Source organism: Lepidothrix coronata, unplaced genomic scaffold (genome assembly GCF_001604755.1).
Source record: "Lepidothrix coronata isolate B3197 unplaced genomic scaffold, Lepidothrix_coronata-1.0 Scaffold38, whole genome shotgun sequence".
Classification (NCBI taxonomy): Eukaryota; Metazoa; Chordata; class Aves; order Passeriformes; family Pipridae; genus Lepidothrix; species Lepidothrix coronata.
The window spans coordinates 3853496-3877685 of NW_016690218.1; the positions used below are offsets into that span (position 1 = coordinate 3853496).

The 24190-nt window shown below is 40.2% G+C and overlaps 4 protein-coding genes across 7 annotated transcripts in view; 2 read left to right on the top strand and 2 right to left on the bottom strand.

Moving 5' to 3' along the window:
* IARS2 (isoleucyl-tRNA synthetase 2, mitochondrial) overlaps positions 1-4466 on the bottom strand; it is a 28798-nt gene extending 24332 nt beyond the window's left edge. The window contains exons 1-8 of one of the 2 annotated variants that reach the window (XM_017812819.1): positions 4263-4466; positions 3625-3747; positions 2299-2455; positions 1093-1241; positions 954-1003; positions 746-855; positions 570-660; positions 78-193 (exon numbers count right to left, since the gene is read on the bottom strand). In XM_017812819.1, coding sequence (XP_017668308.1) covers positions 78-193; positions 570-660; positions 746-855; positions 954-1003; positions 1093-1241; positions 2299-2455; positions 3625-3747; positions 4263-4466 — 1000 coding nt within the window. Of the gene's footprint in view, positions 1-77; positions 194-569; positions 661-745; positions 856-953; positions 1004-1092; positions 1242-1857; positions 1930-2298; positions 2456-3624; positions 3748-4262 lie in introns of those variants that run through there. The other variant, XM_017812820.1, reaches the window with a different exon arrangement.
* Positions 1-24190, bottom strand: part of LOC108496272 (acrosin-like) — a 191869-nt gene that overhangs the window by 77021 nt on the left and 90658 nt on the right. The window lies entirely within an intron of this gene.
* BPNT1 (3'(2'), 5'-bisphosphate nucleotidase 1) lies at positions 4557-16928 on the top strand. 2 transcript variants are annotated; one of them, XM_017812824.1, is made up of 9 exons: positions 4557-4783; positions 7993-8117; positions 10704-10808; positions 11090-11197; positions 11730-11778; positions 12755-12846; positions 13818-14015; positions 14848-14953; positions 16306-16928. In XM_017812824.1, exons 2-9 carry the CDS (start codon positions 8001-8003, stop codon positions 16452-16454), a joined length of 924 nt encoding a protein of 307 aa, XP_017668313.1. In that variant the 5' UTR covers positions 4557-4783; positions 7993-8000; the 3' UTR covers positions 16455-16928. The 2 variants fall into 2 exon arrangements, with proteins under 2 accessions (XP_017668313.1, XP_017668314.1); XM_017812825.1 differs by lacking the exon at positions 4557-4783 and adding an exon at positions 6743-6869.
* Positions 20089-24190, top strand: part of EPRS (glutamyl-prolyl-tRNA synthetase) — a 39601-nt gene continuing 35499 nt past the window's right edge. For both annotated transcript variants that reach the window (XM_017812812.1, XM_017812813.1), the window contains exons 1-2: positions 20089-20211; positions 22555-22639. In XM_017812812.1, the coding sequence (XP_017668301.1) occupies positions 20166-20211; positions 22555-22639 (131 nt within the window). In that variant the 5' untranslated portion in view covers positions 20089-20165. The remainder of the gene's footprint in view (positions 20212-22554; positions 22640-24190) is intronic.

Sequence of the window (24190 nt, forward strand, 5' to 3'; positions counted from 1 at the left end):
CATCAAAACTAAAGCAGTTTTCAGAAACCTACCAGGAGGTTTCCAAGCAACTTAAGATTAACAATATTAAAACCTACCTTTACACGTTGATATAACCTCAAACTGTGTGTCCAGAACAGCAGCTGTAGATTCAACTCTATCTGCAGCAAGAATGAAATGTTCTCCAGTAGTTTTACATTTCACAATTGAGTATCTGCAATGCAAACATGCATTTGTGATACTAAAGAAACACCACAAAGCTACAGATTTTTGAAATGCTTCATCTCTTTAAAAGACACACAAGTACGTTTTACATGTCCAATTCACTCGTAAATCTCCAAAGAGTTTCAAGGTAACTTTGCATCATGAAGTAAAAAAAAATTAAGCAGAAATTAATATACTAATAGATATAGAACAAAGCTCACAACTGTGTCACTTAAAAAACAAACAAAAAAAACACAAAGAAAACCAAACAAAACACAGAAAAGATGGTTTAACTAAACTGTAATGGTAGTCCAGAACATTTTAGCTTTGCTGCTAAATATCAGTAAGACTGACACAGATCACTGAACTAAGTTAAAGACACCTACGCTGAATCTGGCATGTAACAAACTGCTTGATTGGCTGGCACAGTCCAGGGTTGCGTGGTCCAGACTAGCACACTAGCAGGGGATGATCCATCTACAGATGTAAATTAGAAGTACTTTACTCACAATTAGAACAAAAATAAAAGCTGTCAGTCTTTAAATCCATCAAGAAGTCATACCTATCACAGAACTCAGCTTAGGCGGCGACTTTAACAGCGGGAATTTCACGTACACAGACCGACTGACGTGCTGCTCATTGTACTCGAGCTCTGCCTCAGCCAAGGCTGTTCTGGGTAGATATCAAACAAAAGTTAACACACTGGAACACGAAAAGCCATCAATATCCTTGCTAAAATATTGAAGACAAAACAGTAAGTTGATCCTTACTTTGCTGAAGGGGACCAGAATACAGGTTTATAGTCCTGATAAATGAAACCCTGAAGAGGAAAGGGAGGGGAAGAGAGAAAGTTAGGAGAATCAAAACTCATGACAAATCAAAACACACTTCAACAAAAGTTCAACATACCTTATCATACATTTTATAGAAGACTCTCAGCTGGTTTGCTTCGTACTTTGGGTCAAATGTAAGGTAGCAGTTGGCCCAATCTGCCATTACACCCCAACGAATGAAGGCGGATTTCTGTTTCTCAATTGCTCTTTCCGCGAATTCTCTGGCTGAAGGGAATAGTTTCATTAAGCACGTAGTTTAGCCCACTGAGATCAATAAAATAATGTTTAAAATACCCTATTGATGTTCTTCAGCAAAGTCAGAGCTGAACATAGTGAAACTATGCAGTAACTGTTATGGTTCAAAACAAACATTTCAGACTAGTTGTAACAAAATGGCTGCAAAGAGTAAAGAGATTCAGGAGCGGCACTTTGAATACAACACGGATATTAAGCACGTCTTTAGAATATAAACTTAACTTTTAAGAAAAAGGGAAAAAATAAGTATATTTTGTTATGAAAAAAATTCTCAAAACACATTCTCAACATAAAATAGAGTGAAAGTTAACTCCCTCTATTGATGCTGATCCAAAATTTTCAAAGTAACATGCATCTGAAGATAAGTTTGCCCATTTCAGTACCACAATTTCAAACTAAAGCAGTTTAAATTGCTCACTACAAATAGCTTTGCAGCTGAACGATGATGTGTTTCAACACATATGGTATTTGAAATTATTTCTTCAGAACAGTTTCCATATAATGCTCCATACAGACTTTCTCCAAAGGGATCCCCCCTATAGTTTTGTAGCATTGTTAAAAACACAGTCAATAAATATATTCCTACCTATGATACTGAGCCAAGCTGTCCTGATGGAACCTTTTACATGCATCTTTTTAGCTCCTAATCAAATTCAGCCTTCAAAAACCAAAAGAATGTTGATCTGATAAATACCAGCTTCCTACCACTGCACAGTTAATCAAAACAGACATCCAAATTCTCTCCCCCCCTTTTGTTTTTTTTAAACCCAGGGTTAATGCTCTGCATGTCCATTACAGCAGCAAACTAAGCCTGTTCAATTATCCCACTTCACAGGATTCCAGTGTACGCTATCTGCTTGGCAAACACATACAGTGATCACAGAAAATGTCACCATAGACTAATAGAAAAGCCCACAATAAAGTAAAAATGTTATTTATAAAGCATAAAATACAAAACATGAGTAGGACATACTAACACTTAAACCAGCTTTTTCCACAAAGATACTGCAGAGAGCAGTTCATTTACCTCTCTGCCGAATTTCCATCGGTGAAAGATTTTCAGCTCCTTTGACTTCTGACAATGCCTTCAACTCAATTGGCAATCCATGACAATCCCACCCTGGCACATAATGTACTTTATAACCTCTCATCACGTGGAAGCGATTAGTGATGTCTTTCAAAATCTGAAAAGCCACAAGGGTCTGTTATCACTTTAGCTCCCCCATGTGGAAGAGCTACATTTGTGATTGAGATCCTCCTGTTTAAAAAATACAAATATCAAAGGCTCCATGATAAACTTACATGTAAGACCAGAAGAGTTATGCATTCCCCATTCCTGGCAGTGTTCAAGGCCAGGCTAGACGAGCCTTTGAGCAAGCTGGTCTAGCGGAAAGTGTCTCTTCCCATGGCAGAGGGTTTGGAACTAGGTGATATTTAAGGTCCCTTCCAATCCAAACCATTGTATGATTCCAAGACCATGCATTTGTGATTTTTCTTGCCCATCATTTTGTATATTGGTAGAACCTCAGAAGACCTCTGATCAAAGGAATTCACAACCAGAGTAACTGAGAGATGCAGTTTATACACTTGCAAGACTTGAAGTGAACAAATCCTACTTGCTCTCATTTTTAAAACACTGAACTGGATCTACAGCATTAGCCTAGTGCATTTTGCTGCAGCCCAGGCTTTGGTACTGTAAGAAGCCATGGGTGACATTTTAGTCTTTCCCACTTTGTGGCCAATGTAATATTGTTCTTCTCAGGACTGAATCTAAAAGTATCCAAAAGTATTTAGGAATAGTATTTCAAAGCTGAAATTTATTTTTCAAAGTCATCAGCATTTAAGCATTGTGGTTCCATGGATCTAAATACTCAGATAAAATAAAATAAAGGCGACAGAACAAATTTGCAAAACATTCAAAAGAAAAAAAGAACAGCAAGGCACAGCTCAATCGTGCATTACAGCAACATCATTACATGTACACATATAGAAATGTATGTTCACTCATGTGTGTATGTGTGGTAAGTTCAATACACAAATAAGTTGTGCATTTAATATTGCTTAGGAATGAACAACCGGCTGGACTTTCTCTAAGAAGCTGTTCTGTTCTGACTGAAACGTTCAGCCTCATAAATGAACACTGAGCATGTGGTATTTATAGCATGGTAGGGTATCTGTGTCACCAAGGCACCACATGGAATCTACATAACCACATTGTTTTAAAAGCCCCATCTACCAAAACCCCAAACATTTTACAGTGTTACTGATTTAAACGTGAATGGAGAACACGGAGCACACGACAATAAGTGTTTACCACTTCAGAACAGTAGAGTACGAACGAGTAAATATTTACCTTGTTTAACGCATGGCCAACATGAGGCTCTCCGTTGGCATAGGGTGGTCCGTCGTGCAGACAAAACTCCTGCTTCGCTTTCCTTTGCCTTTGCCACGAGTACAACTCTGAAAAACCACATTTCTGTGGAGACAACAAGAAAAAACACCAAAATCACCACAGGTCTTTGCACTTCCGAAACTTCCAAAAATCCAAGTCTGGATTTTGGCTAGACAGCAAAATGCGCAACAAAAGCAGGCGGGCAAAACAAACTTCTCCACAAGAGAAGACATCAGTGGTTTAAAAGTACTTAAAAGCCTGAGGGAGGTGAAATATTAAGTCTGAGTCCAATACGCTGGCACTGCGCTATCAGGAGGGTCGCTACTCTTTCTCCAAAGAAAACTGTAACAAAGTTGTGGCTCTCTGAACCACAAATACCTCAACACCCCGAACCTTCCCATCCTCAGGCGGCGGGGCCAGGCAAGAGCTCGAACCCACCACAGCACGGCGAGCCCGCACACGAACCTTCGCCGCCACCCCGCCTTCCTGCCGGGCCGGGCTCGCTCGCACCCCCTGGGGCAGCCCCACGGCCCTCCCGGCACAGCCCCACGGCCCCCCGGGACCCGCACCTCGGGGACCCTGCCCCGCCCCGGCCGCACCTGCTGCGTCTCCAGCTCGGTCTCGGGCTGCAGCCGCCCCGGGAGCTGCGCGGGGAAGCGGCTGCGCGGCAGCAGCACCGTGTCCCGGTACCGGGAGTCCTCCCGGGTCTCGGCCGCGGCCTCCGAGGCGGCGGCGCGGCCCCATCTCCGGGCGGCCCCGGCCCGAGCCCGGCACAGCGGCGGCGCCCGCCAGGCCCGAAACATCCTCAGCGCCGCTTCCGCCTGCGCGACGGGCCGCGGGCCGGGACACACCGCGCAGGAGGGCGGGAGGGCGGCGACTCGGGGCTCCGAGGGGCTGGGCCAGCGCTCCGGGCCCGCCCGGAGCCGGAAGATTTGGGGCGTTCCCAGGTGGTTCTGTGAGGGTGGCGATTTCTTTCCTAAGGAGCCGGCGCGGAGGCCGCGGTCGGGGTCGGGACTTGGGTCCGTCCTTGGCAAGGCGAGGGTTGGGAAGCTTGGAGCGCCCCGCGCGCTGCTGGAGAGCGGCGACGGAGGAGATCCAGGGAAAAGCGAGACTGGAGACGGTGAGTTGGCTGCTGCACCAGCAGAGCTGCTCCTACCACCCACGACCACCCGTGGTGTGCCCTGCCCCGCTCCGCTGGATGCACTGGAGAGCCCCGCTCAGTGCTCAGGAATTCCAGCTGCGCTGCAGGCAGTGCACCACCGGGAATACCGATGGCAAGAGAATCAGAACAGGCTTTTTTTTTTTTTTTTTAAGTACAAATTCAAAAGGCCTCTGAGCCTAAAACCTCAATGTTACCTGATTGGTGAAATGAGGTAACGCAGCCCTTTCCCACCTGGAAGTCTGTAGGTGAACCGCAGAGGGAGCCAGGTATTCACACTCCCGAGTCCTAGCTTGCGTCTGCCGGGTAAACATTGTTTCCTGACATAATGGAGAGTTTATATTCTGCTAAATGCGTGCCGAAGTTTATTGTAAAGAAATAGGGACCTCTGGTCACTTGGGTGTTGAAGAGTTCCGAGCAAGAAGTTGTGGCTTAGCACTTGCATTTAAAGACAATACTCTCTGTGATGTCCACTTTCTCCTTTCATCAGGCAAAATCATAAATTTGGAAAATGGAAAGTTGTATAAAAGGGGCTGAGATAGCAATATCAACAAATCCATTATGTGTGCTTCGATAAATTAATTGTAGCCAGACATCAAAATTGAAAAGTGGAAGAGAAGCTGGAGAACTCATTTATTTTGATAGCCAGCAAATCAGGCTGATTTGTTGAGGCCATTCAATAATTTGGTTGCTAGGCCAGGAGAAAGGAGGGATAGTCTTTGGAGGACAAGGTGTGTTTTGACAATTATACACAAAATTAACTTGAGGGACAGTTGCTGTGCAGTCTTTGTACATTGTACAGTTTTCTAGGAGTCGAACTATTTCTGTCCAAAGCAAGCAATATATTCTTGAATGTCTTGTGGAAGTATACATTAGACATTGCCCTCATCAGAAAGAATGTGCCATAAACTTAAAAGTCAGTTAGGTAATTTGAGATCAAAAAGCTACAGAGGTGAAAAACTTAGAGCCAACTAGCACTCACACTTATCTAACCAAAAAGGTCCAACACACCAGAAGATGTGCCATGCAGGAGATGCAGCCCTGTAAAAATTTAAGACACCTTCTGCAGTAATAACATACTTTGCAATTCAGTAATTAGTTACTTTGTATTGCTGAGGAGGGAATGTTGAACCTCCCATTTCAGTTTCTTTTAATAGATCTTGCTTTTTCATAAAAATATTTTAACTTTTGAGGTTTGCCTAGAGATTTCGGGTTCACCACAGAAAGTATATTTGTTTGCCTTAGGAATGGCCAAGAAAAATGTGCCCAAGAAACATCTTGGGTCAAGCTTCAAGAGTATAAGATGGTATTCTGTATTGCTTTCTGAGTCTTTTGAAACTTTATGCAAATGTTAAATAAATCCAGCCTTTAAAACAATTAAGTTTTAATCTCATTTTACAAAGCAGGATCAAATGTACAGTAAAAAGTCAAATGACTAATGAGAAGCTGAGCCTAAAATGTTAATTATCTTCTTCTGAGCTCAATTCTTTAATCCAAACATCCCATCTAATATGCTATTTTATTTCTCAGAAATACTCATATTCCAGATAGTATGGATTGAACTACATTCCGTTTTTCTTCCTGGTAACTTCTTTCACGTGATGGTATAGACTTAAAATAGTGTCTCTCTGCTCATGTGCTATGACACGTATTTACTCTACAGCTTCCAACTGTTTGGGAGCAGCTTTTTGCCACAGGTGGCATTTCCAAAATTTCCTCTGTAACCATTGCTACCAGGCCAAGATAGCCCAGCTGTGCACTTCGGGTATGGACCTTGGCTATTCTACAGAACTCCAGAGCACTTTGCTCCCATCCTGGAGCAGTAAATAATAATTAACATTAGCAACTGTGCTTTTTGAGTGTACTTACACAATCACTCTACTCCTTCAGCTTCAGAGAGCTTCTGACTTTAAGAGATACAGGTACAATGTTTCTAAAGTGCTCAAGAAGTTCTTAAATCAGCTAAATTTGGGATTTTGACACCTCTGACATTGCCTTTGCTGTGAACAGCCATGAACTTGGTTTCTCAAGGAAGAAAGGAAAGGTGGTATGTAATGACCTGTTGCCACTTACGCAGTGCTTGCTGTAATTGCTGCAAATACTGATTGTGATATTGGTGAAATGATTGTTATATTACACTTCCCAGGTAATATATCTTCTTCTGTGTGGTGATTAGTGAGTTCCTCTATGTTTTGTTCTGGCTCTCTGCTCAAGTATTTTCTTGGAAGTGTGTCACACATGTGAGCCCAACCCAAAAAACATGTTATCTACACAGATGGAAAAAACTGATAAGAAAACATAAAAGGCTTTGCATTTTGAAGAATACAGTGTAGTTATCCATACTTTTTTTTCCTGGGGCACAAAAAAAGCTGGGAGGAATGCTAGCCTTTCCAAGAGTGATACTTACTCTTCCGTTTGGGAACTGAAGGCACAGTGAATTGCACTGGTGCATGCTGGGGAACAGACGCAGAAGACAACATAATAGGGAGAATGACAGGTCATGAAGTATTGAGGGAGGAAGAAAGATGTAAATAGATTTCCTTAGAGAAATCAGGAGAAGTTAAAGAAATACAGTAAGAATGGTAAAATGCAACAAACAGACTTTCACATACAAGTTTGCAGTATCCGCGTATCATTAACCTATTTTTTGTCCACAATTAGGCCATCTACAAAAGCCTATATATTTTATATTTAAACAAAGGAAAAGAATAGGTGAAGTTGCTCATGTCATCCTCTCTGGCAGCCTTGTGCTTGAATCTGGGCACAAACCATCGCTGTATATTCAGTTCTGAGAAAATGAACTTATGTTCAAAATGTACAAAAAATGAGTACCGTGTGTGGACTGTGCTTTTTCTTAATATTTATGACAGAGTTTCTGCTGCTGTTCTTTTTAATGTCAGATTTTATTTTAGTGAGAACTAGGTTCACTATCAGACAGAACATGGATATTTGCAAAATCTTGTCTAAAATAGCTTTATATCCCTCTGTTTGTTAATTGTATTTTTAAAAAAGCCAAAGCTCACTTTGTTACTACTCACATTGGCAGTTACCCGCTTTCCCTTTTCTTGTCAGTTTAAGCTGTATCTTTTTGGAATGTTATGTAAAATATTTTACTTTTTGTCTTCTGGTGAAGAGAAAAATGTACAAGTTTGCTCTTTGTTTCTTTTCAGCCCTCAGGATGGCCTCCCCAGCTCTGCTCATGCGTGTGGTCGCCTCTGCGTATTCTGTGGCGGAAAAAGCTGCAACAATTGTTAGAAATGTAATGTCTACAGGAGACCTGGGGATAGTGGAGAAGGTATTGCTTTTACTTTGTTCCAATTTCTCTTGTTAATGCTGAGTTAGATACAGGTCAAAGTGGTATTTTTGAAAATCAGCAACCGGGGAAGGGAAGAGACAGGAAATATTCCTTGTTAAAGGATTAAAAGAACACTAGAGAAGTGTCTTTTGACCAGCATTTCTAAAGAATGTTCAGACACTTAAAAGAAACACCATAATTTTGTCCCGATTTCCCTCACAAAACACAAGCTCTGGATAGCACGTCAAAATTCATAATAATGAATATTTCCTGTTAGTTTCCATACCTATGTTCTAACACCTTAGTACAGCATAAAATACTGTGCCCTTGATGAATTTTGGATGAGAATAAATCAGTGTTTATTTCCTAAAACAAAAAAGAACCTTAGATTTTATCGTAAATCACAGTTTTCAAAATGAAATCAGAGCTTCAAATTTAATTCTAACTAGGAAAAAGAAATTAAATTACAATCATCTACATGAAGTTCTTAATTTGCTGTAATTTAGTAAGTTGCACTGATGAGCCAAGATCTTTGTTTTGATTACAGTACTAGAATAGATGGAATTAACTTCTGAAGTTTATTCTAGATTTACAGGTATGTCACAAGATTATGGACTTCATTAAATATCTTTATTAGTTTTGGTCTTTACATTGAAGTAATTGCTGATATTTACATTATTCAAACATGATCAAAACTAACAGGTGATATTGGTTCTAAATGAGACGTTATATATACTTTTAATTTTTTTTAAATGAATACTACACACAGAAAATTAGATCAAAAACAATGACCAACAGAAGAAGTTCCTGTTTGAGGGACGAGAGATCTTGAAACTCCTGCAAGCTTCTTGCCAAAGGTGGCTGCTGAAGAAAGAGGAGGAATGCAAGAGAGAGAACCTGTATGTGCCTTTGCTTTGCAGTCTGGAGGGAAGAGATGCACAACAGAGAGTGCTGCTTCTCATCATTCATCCTCTTTCTGCAGCCAGCAAACATCAAAACCAATTCCAACTGGCCCTATTGGAAGCTTTAGAACATCTAGGAAGGCAATGTTCCACCTTTTCCCTCAACACAGTGACCTCCCATCCATTTATCTAGTGAGGAAAACAGTTCAAGGACAGCTGAATTTTTAGCTAGCTCCTCTCCTTCCTTTCCTTAATATCCAGAATTTTCTTTCCCTCAGTCAGGTTTAAGCTCTGTATTTATATTGCTTCTCTTTGTAGCACTTGCACTTTTTTTTCCCCCCAGTTGGTAGGTAGACACCTTGTCCAGCCATTGTCACATTATTGATGGCTGTTTTGAGGAACTACTTTATCCTGGTTTATTAGGTTGATGTCCTGGAATGAAGGACATTCTCTGCAGTAAACCTGATCTTTCCGAGTCTAAGCTCAGGACCAATTTCAATCAAATTTATTAGGGGATGAGAAGGAAATGTCAAAGAAAAAAATCAACTTTTGCAAAAATTAGCAATTGGGTAATGGACAGACTAGGATTTGAGTATGCAAAAATTAACCCATAATATGATTCCAAACGGAATATTCCATTCCTATGGCTAACTTCCATAGCTGGATAAAACACTTTTCATGTTGTCAGCAAATAAGATACAAGCAGATAAAATAAAACTTTTGTTTGATTCAATTAAGATGCAAATCTTGGATGAACTTTGTCTTTCTTGATGCCAGTGCTAACAAAATTATTTTTTATTAGGATGCTATCTCTGGACCTAAAAGGCTTCTCCATTCATAGATACATGAAGATTAAGGCGAAAAATTGTTAATAAATTACCTACTTTCACTATATAGCAGATTATCAATATTTAAGAAATTAGTGTAACCCATGTGGCAACGTGTTTGGCTACATCATATCTTTTGGGAAGGCTTGCATTCATTGTTTTATATCATCTTGAGACACCAAATCCACTGTTTCTTCTCAAGTATTTTTTGATGGAAAAAATCTATGGATGTTACTGACCAGCTAAATTTCCCTGGTTATCTTCTGGCCTTCTGTGGTCTTTTTGTGCTAGACTAAGGAACCATTCACTAATTAGAAGTTTATACATCATAATTGTTTCTGTTACATTTTTTTTAAACAAACTAGATGAATTGGACCTTTAAATGACCTTTGATTAACACTTTCCCTATATTTCTCCTCTCTCCTAATTTGCCACGTCCAATGAGCCTTAGACTAATGATTTTTTCCCGTTAACATCTTCATTTTTGCCTTTCCCTCTTCATATGTTGTATCTGGGTTCGTACTTGTATTGATTCATTCTGTACATAGGGTAGTATTTGCACAAATACATAGTGAGTACAATTGCATGAGAAGAACACAGCAGTAAATGTTGTTCTAATGTCATACCAGTCTGTCTTAGCTCTGGGGTACACAGGGAAACTCTGCTTCTTGCAGTTTTTAGCCTGCCTCTCACAAAAATCACTTACTAGGTTGACGATTAATCAAATAAAACTTCTTTTTCATTGCAAGGTAGATATTCAGAGTGCTGTATGGGCTACTGTGCTGATATGGTGTTTTTTTTTTGTTTTTTTTTTGTTTTTTTTTCCCATCCACAAATTCCTATCCATCCTTGGACAGGCTGGACCCAATGACTTGCAGACCAAAGCTGACCGACTTGTACAAATGAGCATTTGTGCTTCCCTGGCACGGAAGTTTCCCAAGGTGACAATCATAGGAGAAGAAGTAAGTACCTGATTTATTTCATGCTAACAGTAGGTATTTCACTAAGTGTTAGTATTTCATACTAACAGTTTATCTTGCTCTCAGTTGCACTGGAATTTACTTTGGCAGGGTTTAGGAAACCTTCTGTTTTAATTAAAAACAACCCAAACAAACAAATTTCCATCCCATTTCACCTTTTCAATTCATTAGCTTTGTCAAGCTGCAAGCAAATACACAGTTCTAAAGCAAATTGAGGTGAGTCCAACACCTTTCTTTAATAATTCTAAGAATTCTTTTGTTAGGATCTGCCCACTGATGATGTAACTGAGGAATTAATTGAAGATGGGCACTGTGAAGAGATACTGAAGAAACCTTGTCCTGCTCAGTACACAGGAATTAAAGAGGAGGAGGTAATATGAAAATGTTACTCATATGTCTTCATATTATAAATATCTATATTACTTGCTGATTTTAGCTAAGAGGGTGTTAATAAAAAAGGTTGTTTCAATGTTGTCAATGTTTCTTTTTCATTTGAAAACTGAAATGTAGTTATGAGAATGACATCTCCAGAACTGGAAATGCTGCATGTCCCTTTGTACAGTAATGGGAAATAGAAATTTGCTTCTTACAGTTTGTGATTCCAATTCATTTGGAAAGAATCTAGTTTGGACATAATGAAGTAATCTCATTTCCATGTTCAGTTTAATCCTTCATACTTCAATTAAGAGATTTGCTGAGACATTCCTGTCAGTTTTTAAGCTTTTCTTTTTGGTATAAAATACTATTATAGGCTTCAGTCATATAATAATGTTAAAACTTTGGATCTCTTTATTTCCTTACTGCCATAAAGAAATAAAAGCACTAAAGTAAAATATATACTTTGCGTGATAATTGACATGATTTGTATTTGTTAATTTTATCCTTACTTTTTAATTCTTAAAGCTTGTGATATGGGTTGATCCCCTGGATGGAACCAAGGAGTACACTGAAGGTTGGATTCTCTTTTATTTCTGCTGATTAAAAAAAATAGCAATGCAATAAAGTAGCATATACATGTAGATAATTTTATCATAGCAGTTACAATATTGTTTCATAAGGCTGATGTTTCTGTGCTTTCTGAGCACTATAGAATTTTTTTAATCCTTCCATTCAGTTCTAACCAGGACTGAATATTTCTGATGGGCTACTGAGTTGTTATCATTTCAGGGTGCAAAGAGCTGCTTTTGACTCCTGGCAGGTTAAGTTTTTAGTTAAATTTACAATTTTGCAAATACTTTGAATTGAAGGACTAAATCTCCCCTTCGCACAGGAATATACTGAATTTTATTTCATCCTCCTCTTCAAACAATCCAAATGCCACAGCTGTATTTGTAGCCTTTTCAAAATGAAACAAACATCTTCCCACAAATCACAGTTCACTTATGGGAAGAAACTGTTTTCGGCAAAGCCTAATTTGTCTCCATAGAAATAGACCTTAAAATGAAAGGGAAAAAATCCCTCAACCCCTAAAAACCAGTAGGATGAAACCTCACTCTAGCCTCCTACTGCAACCTTTAGTTGATTAATGTGAAATTTTTTAGGCAGAGTTTTTTCCCCTTTTCAGCGAAAGAGATATACAACTGCCAACAAATTGCTGGTTTCGAAAATCACTAAAGAATTCCCACCACAGTTATAGAAGAATGTCATCATAGACTGCTATTTAGTTGCAACTTTAAACTTCTTTCTCATTATATGATAATTGTAAGGTAGTTCTATTAAGGGAACTCTATCTGGGACATTTTTTAGACCTCAAGACTAAATTACTAAAAAAATCAACCAACCTATTACTCCTGAAAATTGTGATTAGTATTGGAATTTTTAAGATACCACCCTGTGCATCAATTCATGGACTTTTACTGGAAGTTTATTTTTTCATATATATACTTTGTCTTTTTAAACATAACTACATTCATAATATTTCTGTACAGGTCTCCTTGACCACGTAACGGTTCTTATTGGAATTGCGTATGGAGGCAAAGCAATAGCAGGAGTTATTAACCAGCCATATTACAACTATGAGGTATTAAATTGTTGGTTTATTTAAAAGCATTAGGTGGTTTCTAACTGTTCCTTCTAAGCCATTTCAGTTAGCACACTTTCAATTCAAAAAATGGCGTGTAGTTGAGTTAAAGTTGTAATATAAAGTGTTGGGTTTTTTATTAAATATATACAATTTTAAATGTTGGTTTCCAGGAACTGAATGTCAGAGACCTACTTAACAGCCATACTGAATCCTAAGGCTTGTGCAATCCACTAATACAGTATATATTGCATACATGCTGTACATGCTACTACAGTATATGTAAAGTACATACTGTAAAACAAGTACAGATCACTGTTTTTGCAATCTTTGCTAGAAATTTTTTAGCAATAGGTCCATTTGTGATGTGTCGTAACTACTATAAAACTGCAACCCTAAATAAACCAAGCTGACAGCTGAGTTAGAGTGTATCATGACAGGTCTCAGGTGTTAAGTCCAGGATGGCCAGCCTACTGGTATTTACACATTTGGAGATTATTTCAGTATTATCCAAGGGGAGAGGGGAAGCTCATGATGCAGCCTGATTAATTTAACTTACTGGAGTTTAAAGAAAAAGGTCGAGTGGATGTAATGCCTATCGTGTTCTGTGTGGTATGTATCACAAAATATTTAAGATTACAAGATATTTTCAGTTGCAGATTGTGCCTGAAGTACAGAAATACACAAATATTAATCTGTCAGTCACTGGAGTTAGGATGTAATGCACCAGCATAACCTCACAGATAAGAAAAGGGTAAATGATGTTATTGCTGTAGAGGGAAAGAGAGCCAGTTTCTCACTCCAGGCTCTAAAGCAGGTTTTTTTAAGTGTCATTGTTTAAGTATATAACCCAGTGTTAATACTACACTCCCTGAAATGCAAAGGTGCCTCTAGGTATTCCTTTCGCTTGGTGGTCTAAATGCTGATCACTGTGATTAACCATCACCTGGACCTGTGTACCTTTTTTGCAGGCAGGAGCTGGTGCTGTGTTGGGCAGGACGATCTGGGGAGTCCTGGGCATAGGTGCCTTTGGATTTCAGCTCACAGAAGCACCTGCTGGCAAACACATCATCGTTACCACCCGTTCCCACAGCAGTGCCCTGGTAAATGAGTGCATCAGTGCCTTGAACCCAGACACTGTCATCAGAGCTGGAGGAGCAGGAAACAAGGTATGAAAACTCAAAATCTCCTGTTTTTACTGGGAAGTGGCACCTTTGAAAAAAAGAGACTTTTTACAGAAATCATTTGCTTACTTGCATGAATGTACAGGAGACTTCCTCCTCCCTCCCCAGCACAACTCCTTCTAGCATTCAGTGTGCTGTGAGGTAGACAGAATTTGTGCAGGTGTATCTGTGCTGGTCACGGCTGAGGTCTGTCTTCCCCAGTATTCTGTTTCTAGGGGTGAAAATAAAAACTTGTAAGACCAGGATGACTAAATGGGAATTCAGTTTAATCACAATTATTAGTCATGTCCTCCAGTTCATGTTAATACAGTTTTCATTCCAACTATCTAGCAGCACATATGAAAGGATAAAAATACAAGCACACAGTGGTATTTTTTGCAAAACTTGTCTGCATACTCTTTTACTACCAGTTTTAAAGCTTCATTTTGTCATAGCTGTCAAAACCAGACCTTCTGATCTCTCTTCTCCAATATGTGCAAGGCTCAAAATGGCACTAACACAACAAGTAGACAGTTTCCACTTTATTTTTTTAGTACTTGCACAAGAAGGGAATTTGTTTCTGAAATTAAGAGCAGATTTTCATCCTATAGAGTGTATTTACAACAATCAAAAATATTGAATTGAGTATGGTAACTCAGTATAGCTTTCCAAATCTTAATACAATTTCTTGTAATATCAAAGGAGATGGCTGATGTTCCTTTTCTGACTGTAAGTACATAGAATAAGTGGATTTAAACCCTGTTTCCTGGTGTTATTTCTACCTCTTTCAAAATGCCTAGATCCTTTGCAATGATTGCCACGCTCTATTCATAATTAGGTCATTCAACTTATAGAAGGCAAGGCATCTGCTTATGTATTTGCCAGCCCTGGTTGCAAGAAATGGGATACGTGTGCACCTGAAGCTATTCTACATGCTGTGGGAGGTAAGTTAATAGCACTCAAAATTCCAAGATAAGTGAAATTGCATCAATTTTAAGTTATTTATACTTTTCATAGGAAAAAAAAAAATTCCAAACATGTTTTTTGAAAGAAAAATGACAATATGTATGTATTTTTTAATAGTTATGACTCACTAGGAGCTTTGAGCCCTCTGAAATCAACAGTAATGCCAATGGGTCAAGCACATTATGCTCTGAAAAGCATGACATGATCTCTTTTGCTCTGGACTAATAGAGTCAACAACTATCAAATAATCAACAAAGCCAATTCCAAAATTTTGAGTATATTAATTTTAATATTTTCAAAACAAATGGCTTTTTTTTCCCTGTTGGCTACTATCTCACAGTAAAATCCTGCTGCCCTACTAACTGGATATAGTAGTTTATTATTAGTAACATATTATGTAATATGTGGACATTGAATCATTCAAAACAACAAAAATAGGTCAAATCATGTTGTTCCTCAGATATACAAACTCCAAAACTGAGTAAAATTAGTGGCCTCCAGACAATATAAGCCACTTCACCTATCTAGGTGTAAGGGGTTGAGAAGCTATGAAAAGTCTCACTGGCCAAGATTTGAAGTATATTATTATTTTTTTTCTGCTGTTCACATTGATAGACCTTTTACCGCTATGTGCTAAAATTACGAGGTTTTATCTCCTCAATTCTGTCAAGCAATGGTAACAGGCTTCATAATGGCACTATTTAACTCTATTTAACTACAACTATTTAACTCTGCAGTCTCTGGAGTTGATAACTGGGATAGCTTTACACAGGTTAGCTCAAGCACAAAGCAGCCCAACCAGTCTGGAGCAGCACAGTGCTGTATTTAGCCTCCTTGTTAAGGAGGTATCTCCTGGTTAAAATTTTGTGTGAAGATCTCCATTGTTCTTACTAACTGGTTTCCAGAACTCATTCAAAACCAACTGGTGTGTTTCTATATTATGTTACAGTTGTATAGACTTACCCTGGCTTTTACTTGGACTGAGGATTTTTCTTTCCTTCTTGTCAATGGCCAATGTAAAAGCTAGTCAGGAAGCGTTTTAAGTAATCCATGAGAGAAAAATATTGTTTTCCTTTTTCTGAGACACAAGAAACTTAAGTATCCTTAAAAAAAAAAATTAAAACCACTAGTTATTGGATTTTGGTCAGTAAAAAACCTGTTGTGCTTAAACTGGAAGCAAAGACACTTCACATCTGAAGAGAGGTCTGTGTTCACCAAGGACTGCTTCTTTAGTTATATCACTTGAACTAATAAATTCTCTCTTCCCAACTCTTTTTTGCTGGAATATATTTTTTTTCTTTCTTTCCTTTTTTTTTTTTTTTTTTTGCAGGCAAGATAACTGATATCCGTGGAAATTCATTTCAGTATAACAAGGAAGTGAAACACATGAACTCAGCTGGGGTCCTCGCCACTTTGAGAAATTATGACTATTATGCCAGTCGTATTCCTAACACTGTGAAAGAGTCTCTAGTGCCTTAAAGCAGGGAAGCATCTTCACTTGGCCTGGAAGGCTGAGAAAGTGAACTTGGGGAAAAAGAAAGAAAGAAGATAACTGAGCTTGAAATCTTGTTTTATAGAATCTGAACTGAATTCTTTTATTAAGGTGTTCAGTAATTTCAAAATTACACGGAATCCGTAAGTAAATGTTGGATCAGATTGTTTTGCTGTTTTTAGCAGGCAACTTTAAAATGGCCACATTTCTTCAACACCTATATTCTGTATTCGCTGGGAGTTTTCATTCTTCATGACTGTGCATGATATGCTGTAAATCATAACACTGCAGACCAAAAATCATCTAAAAATTCTGGGCACAAAATCACGTTAGTCATTCACCTGATCTTGCTCAATGTTTTTTGTTGTATGTAGGCAATACAGGTTTTTTTTTTAATTCCAATTGGCTTAGGGTTTTGCTTGATGGATTAGCTCATTTGTTATAAAGTTGCCAGTTTGATTCTTAGAAGTGAATCTTTGAATTTTTCAATCTGCACTCAGTTTTGGGCTGGCTGAAATTGTTATTTGTGGTGGGTTGGGTTGTCTGAGTTTTGCAGGAGGCAGGACACAGTCCATCTAGGCCTTCAACATCCCAAATAGGGGTTCCTGGGTCACTGGATCCATTGAGCATCAGTGAAGTGTTAATACAGCAGGATTCAGGACACCTCAGGTGAGGAAAACCCAAGGAAAAGGTGACAGGGGGAGGAGTTCCAAGCACCTCTCTGATTTGAAATGCCCCTGTCAGGGTTTATGCCATTGCAGTCTTTGGGTGCTTTGGGCATCCTAGGTCACTTTGACATACATGGGGATAACAGAAATTGCAGAACTTAAAATTTGTCATGTCCAAATTTTGAGATAAGCAGGTGCCTTTCCAACAGCCCCAGGAGTTGAAGAACATGACAGTACTGTTTGCCCTCCCTGTGAAACATAGGCATGTTAGGGGAGGAGAAAGAAGAAGGACAATATCACAAAAAATTAACTTAAAAATTGGAGAGCCTGTTTCAGTCAGCTTTCACATAGGTATGGGTGTTAGAAAAGCAGGATTCAACTGCTCAGTCCACTTGAACACAAAAGAGAACAAGTATTAAATTACATACGACTAGCTAAAAATGGCAACCTTAGCCAAAACAGGTGAAGTCTCTTCAAGGTGAATTTGGAATTCTGGAGTTAGGATTTTGAACCCCTGAGGCCTCTATGCCTTTTGTTTTCTCCAGATTTTGTGCCCCAAGTCTCTTACTCTCAAATTAAGGAGTCTTAGGGCCTCCCTTTCCCTACCAATGTGACACACACTGAGGCACGCCATGAAGAGATGCCAGTTTCAACAGACAACACATAGTTTTGCTTTTCCTTCTGTCCTCAGTGTGGAGAAAAGAGTGGCATATGTCAGGTTCTCAGGCATGTGGTGTCAGGGAGGGTGCCTGAACACAGCTGCTCGCTTACGTAAAGACTGAATCCCTAAGCTCCTCTCCCATGTGTTTTTTTTTTGCCATTACCTGTGGTGACACCATAAATGTTAAAGTAGCCTGCAGGCTGCACTGCACCCTTTCTTCCTCTCTGCCCCTCTTCATCCACACAAAACATCTTTAAACTAGCACTTCAAGGTACAAAAGTTATGTTTTTTCGTACAGAAGAAAATTTCAAATTTCAGTTTTCAACAGTATGTTCAAGTTACTTCTTTCTCCTTTCATCACACAAGATGTTTTAACAACTCTAATTTACTTAAGAGTCCTTAGATTATATCCTTTCCTCACCACAGGATAACATCAATATGACTTCACTGGCTGAAAGCTGGCTCTATTTCCAGCAAGCAGGAACAACTTGACACCCAAAGATATGAACGTGGCAACTCTTGCTAAGGTGTTCCCAGTCTCTCCATGTGCACACATGGAACAGGATCTAAGGAAGGTCTTTCCTTAGTGAGGTCATCTTAGCATAACATTTAGATAAATTAGCAAGATTAGGATTTACCTCATTCTATCATGACACTGGATTAAAGCCACATATATAGGAATGATGCATGCTTCTAATCCTTTGATCTAAAGCCTACCTTCCTTCTCTTTCCTCAAGTGCATGACTGGTAAGAGCAGGCAAGACAGATTCAGCCTGCTTTAATTAGAACCTTCTTCATGTTTTGGCTCGCTACAAGTTTAGTCATTCCACATATTGATTGTGACTGAAGCTTGAGCCATATAGCAAGTACAAGATTAATCTCATTTCAGTGCTTCAGTTTTAATAATTTTAACCTTTATCTTATACAGGATTCTTTGTTATGCATGCTTTAGCTTTCCCATCAAAATCTGCATGTGAATTTGCAAAATACATGAAGATAAAATGTTAGAACAACTTAGACACCTCAAAGCCTGCCTTAATAATTCTTTCCATGTAATCATGAAAGTACTAAGTACAGAACCCAGTTAGTAATCTTCATCTAGGTATCTATATCCTTATTTTCACCTGAAACTTGTAATAGGTTTGAAAATCTCTTCAGCATAAGCCTGTTTCTAATTCTGCTGTAATTTTGGTTTCTGCTCTCCCTGAATGGGAGTAGAACACACATAGCATACACCAGCTTCTGCATGATGTGTAAAGACACATATATGGAAACACTTTCCATGCTTACAGAAACTGTAAAACTGCTAACACAGGAGAATGTTAAGTAACTTTGAGATTAAAGCCAGCAGCAGGAATCAATCATAAAACCCAGCACCTAAAGTGCAGTCATGCTCTGTCTGTACCACTGCATCCACTGCACAAAAAGCACCGGTCCACCAGTCAAGCATTTGATAATTTCTCTGCTAGCACATTAGGTGTTACAGTAACAACTATAAAATTGACCGGGGGGGGTGGGGTGGGGTGTGGAAATCACAGTGACACTGCATTGTCCTTGCAACAAAGTGAACTTGAGTCAGTCTCCTGTGAAAAACCGGTGACACAGCATTTTTGTGATTCGTTCCAAGACTCCAGAGGATGGTTGGGCACTGGAACAGGCTCCCCAGGGAAGTAGTCACAGCACCAAGCCTCCCAGATTTCAAGAAGCATTTGGACACTGCTGTCAGGCACATAGTCTGATTCTTGGGGCTGTGCTGTGCAGGGCCAGGAGATGGACCCGGTGATCCTTGTGGGTCCCTTCCCAGTCGGGATATTCTGTGACTCATCTGACTCGCTGCAAAATCTGCACGTTTGTCAGGAGTTTAACAAATAACATCCTACCAAAACAGACGTGTCTATACGTGTTGTGCTGTTCGTTTGTACCATCATACACAGAAAAGGGGTAGAAGGCATCTCCACGGCTGCTGCCACACATCCAACTAAGAGCTTTTGCAGCAGCTCCCGCAAACCCTCGGGAAGGCTCAGCTATGAGAAGAGAAGCGCCGGCTCCTGGCCCCGCTGAGCCGCAGCCTCCTCCCGGCGCCCATCCCGGACGGCTTCCCGGGGCCGGGAAAGCGCCCTGCACCGCCCACTCGTCACCTCCCGCCCGGCTCCGACCTCTCCGCCTCCTCCCGGCGGACTTCGGGACAAATCACGTTCCCTCCCCTCCCTCTCCGCCGTCTCTGTGGGTTCTCCCGACGGAAGTGACGGTCCATCCCCCGCCCCGGGGCGGGTCCTGCCGGGCCGCCGTGCCCGGGCCGGCCCTCGCCGAGGTGGCAGCGCTGCGCGCCCCGCCCTCTCCCTGCCCTGGTTCCGGCGGCGACGGCGGGAATGGCGGCGCTGAGCCTCACCGTGGACACGGGGAGCCCCCCGCTCGGTACGTGCGGCCCGGACCTCGCTTCCCGCCCCCCTCTCCCCCCCCAATCCTCAGTCTCCCGGGAGATCCGGCGGGCTCCGTCCCCTCCCTCCCTCCCGTGCCCGCCGTGTTGCATCATGCGGTGCCGCTTTCCCCGCGTGCGGAGGCGGGCGCGGGGCCCCGTGCCCGCCCTTGCCATCGCTCCCGTCCTTCCCGTTCCCTCCCGTCCTTCGCGGGGCCGTGTGCCCGCTGCGGCCCTGGCACGGCCGGGCGAGGCAGCGGGTCCCCGGTGCCTCTCGGTGTCCGCTCGGGCAGCGGTGACAGCGGCCGGCACTTGCCAGAACTCGGTCACGGACAGAGCCCTCGAGTGACTTGGCGCGTTGGGGCTGGATTTTAAGGCAGCCCTGGTTCAGACTGCGTGCTTGTGAGCTCTGCTTGGTTGCTGCTATCTTTTATTTGCAGTTTTTAATCTGTTGCTAAAATTCGGCTTGTCTGGGGAGCTGGTTCAAAGTTGCGCTGTGAAATCCGTGCTTTTTCAGTTGCTCGCTCACTGCCCTCCGAGGTTATTTTGCCTTTAAATATATGAAAGCCTCCTTCACTGTACTTTCAGCCATCTGGAAACAGCATTTTATATGTGTTACATACCATTTCTCCATTTTGTTACAGCTATTCAAAATAAATTTTCTTCCCATTCTTCGTCATAGTTTATTGATTTCTTTTTCACGTTCCCAAATGCTAGTTGGGAACGTTAATCCCAGAGTTTAATACAACTTGCGTGACTACTGATTTAAGGTACAATAACATACAACTTTTAAATAAAATTTCTTCTGATACTTGTTTATAATGGTTTGCCAGAAAATGATGCAATATGGGTTATGATTAACATCAGGTTTAGGGGCTTTGGAGACTTCTTTTCTTATGATAGCTGGTGAGTAGCACTAGAGATTTAATTCAGGAGATTTCGTGATTGTGTCAGAAATATTAAATGTTACAGATGAAACACTAGGGTAAACATTTGTATCAAGAAGACAGTCTTGCTCATCCTACTCATCCCTGCTTCATACAATTCTTCATGTCTGCTGTGCTCTGGGAGAAGTGTAGTAGCTTTTAATGTCATTAGTATTAATTACATAGCTTGGTGCACGTAATACTTGTCATTTTCAAAGCATTTCCGTGCATGTTATTACAATACTTACATGTCTTACAAATGTATTGCATAAGGGATGTCATCCTGAATTTCACAGATGGATAACTGAGGGATGGGAAGAAGAACCTTGACTTACTGTTAATGCCAGAAGAAGGGTTTTCAGCTGAGCACAGGTGAGAGCTAGGGAATTCCTAGCTCCAGTGGTTTGTATTTAGGCCAGTGTATTAATAGCTTCCAGTATCATCTGCCTTGGGTAGTTCATGCGTTGTTCTAGGGAAGATAAAGTGAACAGCACACCATGAAGGCTGTAACAGGTTAGATGCTTTTCAAGACCAAGAGTATAGTCCTTTATCTAGTTTCATTTAAGTAATATTTGCCTACGCTTGCTGTCTTTGTACGTGCTTCTGAGCAAAGTTGAAGAACACAAGCTCCTCTACTTATGCTCAGCAGGCTGAATCTGGACCAGAGCCAATCCAGAAATACAGCCAAGTTAGCTCAGTGCTTTGTTTGAGCTGCTGTGTTGTGCTGTGTTGTGCTAGAGATTAGAGCAGGTTTGCATCAAGCCACTTTGAATGTGGGCAGAGCTGTCTTCCAATCAGTGATGTAGCCTAAAAACTTGGATAATTATTTTCTTTCTGGAGACCATTTTTTACTGTCACTGCTGAACTGCTTACTCTGAGAATCCTGTGTCAGCTTCCTGCACTTTCACATAGATAGAGTTTATTAGTTTTGAATGGCTAATCTTTTCATAAACTTTAATTCAAGTTAAAAATAGTTTCATTCTCTTTCAGAAAGTACTGATATGTTCAGTAATTCATCTCCATTGTTGCATGTGTCAGGGCTGGGATGGAGTGCATTAGTAATACCGTTCAATAATTAAAAGCATTTTGTTTAGCATCTCTACATATATTGGGGGACAATATATGTAATTTTTACAATACCCTTAGGAAGCAAATTGTATTGCTGCTGACACTTGCTGAGCTCACTGCAGATCACTGTGTGCTGGACATTGTCAGCTGTAAGGCTTGCCAAGAAGGAGAAGCCTCTTGCATATAAGACTGAACATTGATTTTTTTTCCCCTGGCCAGTCTTACCTGAAGGAGTCAGTTCAGTCATCAGGTCCTATTGGAGAAGAAATGTAGCTGCTTGGGTATTGCTGTGAAAGGTATCTTCCCTGGAAGGAAGTTCAGTATCTTTTTCTCTTGTTCTTTTTAAAGGAGCTCTGCTGACAGTGGAGCATGTGAAGAATGATGTTGAAATTTCAGTGGAAGAAGGCAAAGAAACCATCCTCCGTGTGTCCGAGTAAGTGACTTTGCATCTCTCCTTCTAGCTTTGGGTCAGCAGTTTTAAAAGTCACATGGTTTTAACATTGACAGTAACCTTTTGAAGTAGGTGGAAGAGAAAAAATACAGTTTTATTTATCACTGCATTACTGTTGTCTCTTTGTAGCGTGGGCAAAACATTTACAGTGTATTCTAAACTAGAGCTTTATGGCAAAAGCTCTTGTATTCTTATTTTCAAGCACTTACTTATAATCATTTATGCTACACCAGTCACTATTGTTTAGGACTTTTTGTGGTGCCATGGATTATCAAAAGCAAGGCCATTTTATATTAGGTAAGATCGGTATACAAGATTTCTTGGACTTCTGTGTGTGTGGTGGACTGGATTTAAAATGTTTATATGACATTATTTTAGGCTCACTGCTGCAAATATAAGTGAAGGCATGATGTTATCTCAGAAAAGTGCTAATTAACTGTGCTGTGCTATCCACTGTATCCCATCTGCATCCTGTAGAAAGGATATTGGAAATTTTTGTAGTAATCTATTGTCTGTCCTTCTAAAAATACTCTGCTATTGGAATGATTAATTTCAGATTTAGGGCGTGAAGATGGTCTTTACAGTCTGAGTAAGCTTAAATGCATATCAGAAACACAGGACTAACTGTTAGTTTTGGGAAGCTGCATTGTCACATTAGATTCCACATCAGGTAGGATATCTGGATATATCAAGAGGAGGTATCCTGCTACTTGAAGTACCACTGACATATCAGTGGAAATCTCTGACCTCTGGTATCTACAGTAAGGAGCATATTTGTACCCATAAACATTGCAGTTGTAACTGAAAGTATACTAACACTATGATGAATTTGGAATTAGTGATTATAAATGTAGTTTTTTAATATTGATTAGTTTTTGAAAGATTGGGGGGGCAAATCTATTGTTCAAAGACTTGCTGACAGACTCTCATTTTGTGAGCTATTTCAGTAGAAGATCCTGTTAAAGCCATCAGTGCACCATAAACTGGTATACCTGCATGTCTGTAGAATGGCTATAAAAGCAACATATTTCATGTTGTGTTGTGGAGTTCCTGGCTCAATCCTCGTATGTTAACACCAGCTGAGCATTTCCACTGTCTTCTAACCTTAGGGAAAGAGCTTTCACTGTGTGCATCAGTGCAAAAAAACTGAAGCACAGGAAGAGTCACAGTCTTCAGTCATGGTTGTTTTACAGGTTGCAAATATTTTTTTTCTGTTTAAAATGTTAGACCTGAACTCAGATATGAGTTCTTACTGTAATCTGATATCACATGTTGTCTTTTGCTGTGCCTAGTGATGGCATTGAATTCGTGATTTTTGAATTAAAGCAAGAGAACTGTGACAGGTTGTATTGGGACTTAATTGGTACAGCTTTAATGATTTTTGGTGTGTGTCATGCACATGTGGGATACAGCTTACGTAACAGAGAGTTAATTGGATATTTTTCAGTTGCATGAGAAAGTTTTCCCCATAAGTAGCATTAGCCAGGTTTTGGTTTCATTTTACTTAGTTTAGGCAGTGTATGGATGTATATA

Coding starts and splice junctions, on each gene's coding strand:
- BPNT1 (XM_017812824.1), top strand. CDS start 8,001: ATGGCCTCCCCAGCTCTGCTCATGCGTGTGGTCGCCTCTGCGTATTCT. Junction 8,118..10,703: donor ACCTGGGGATAGTGGAGAAG/GTATTGCTTTTA, acceptor ATCCTTGGACAG/GCTGGACCCAATGACTTGCA. Junction 10,809..11,089: donor TGACAATCATAGGAGAAGAA/GTAAGTACCTGA, acceptor TTCTTTTGTTAG/GATCTGCCCACTGATGATGT.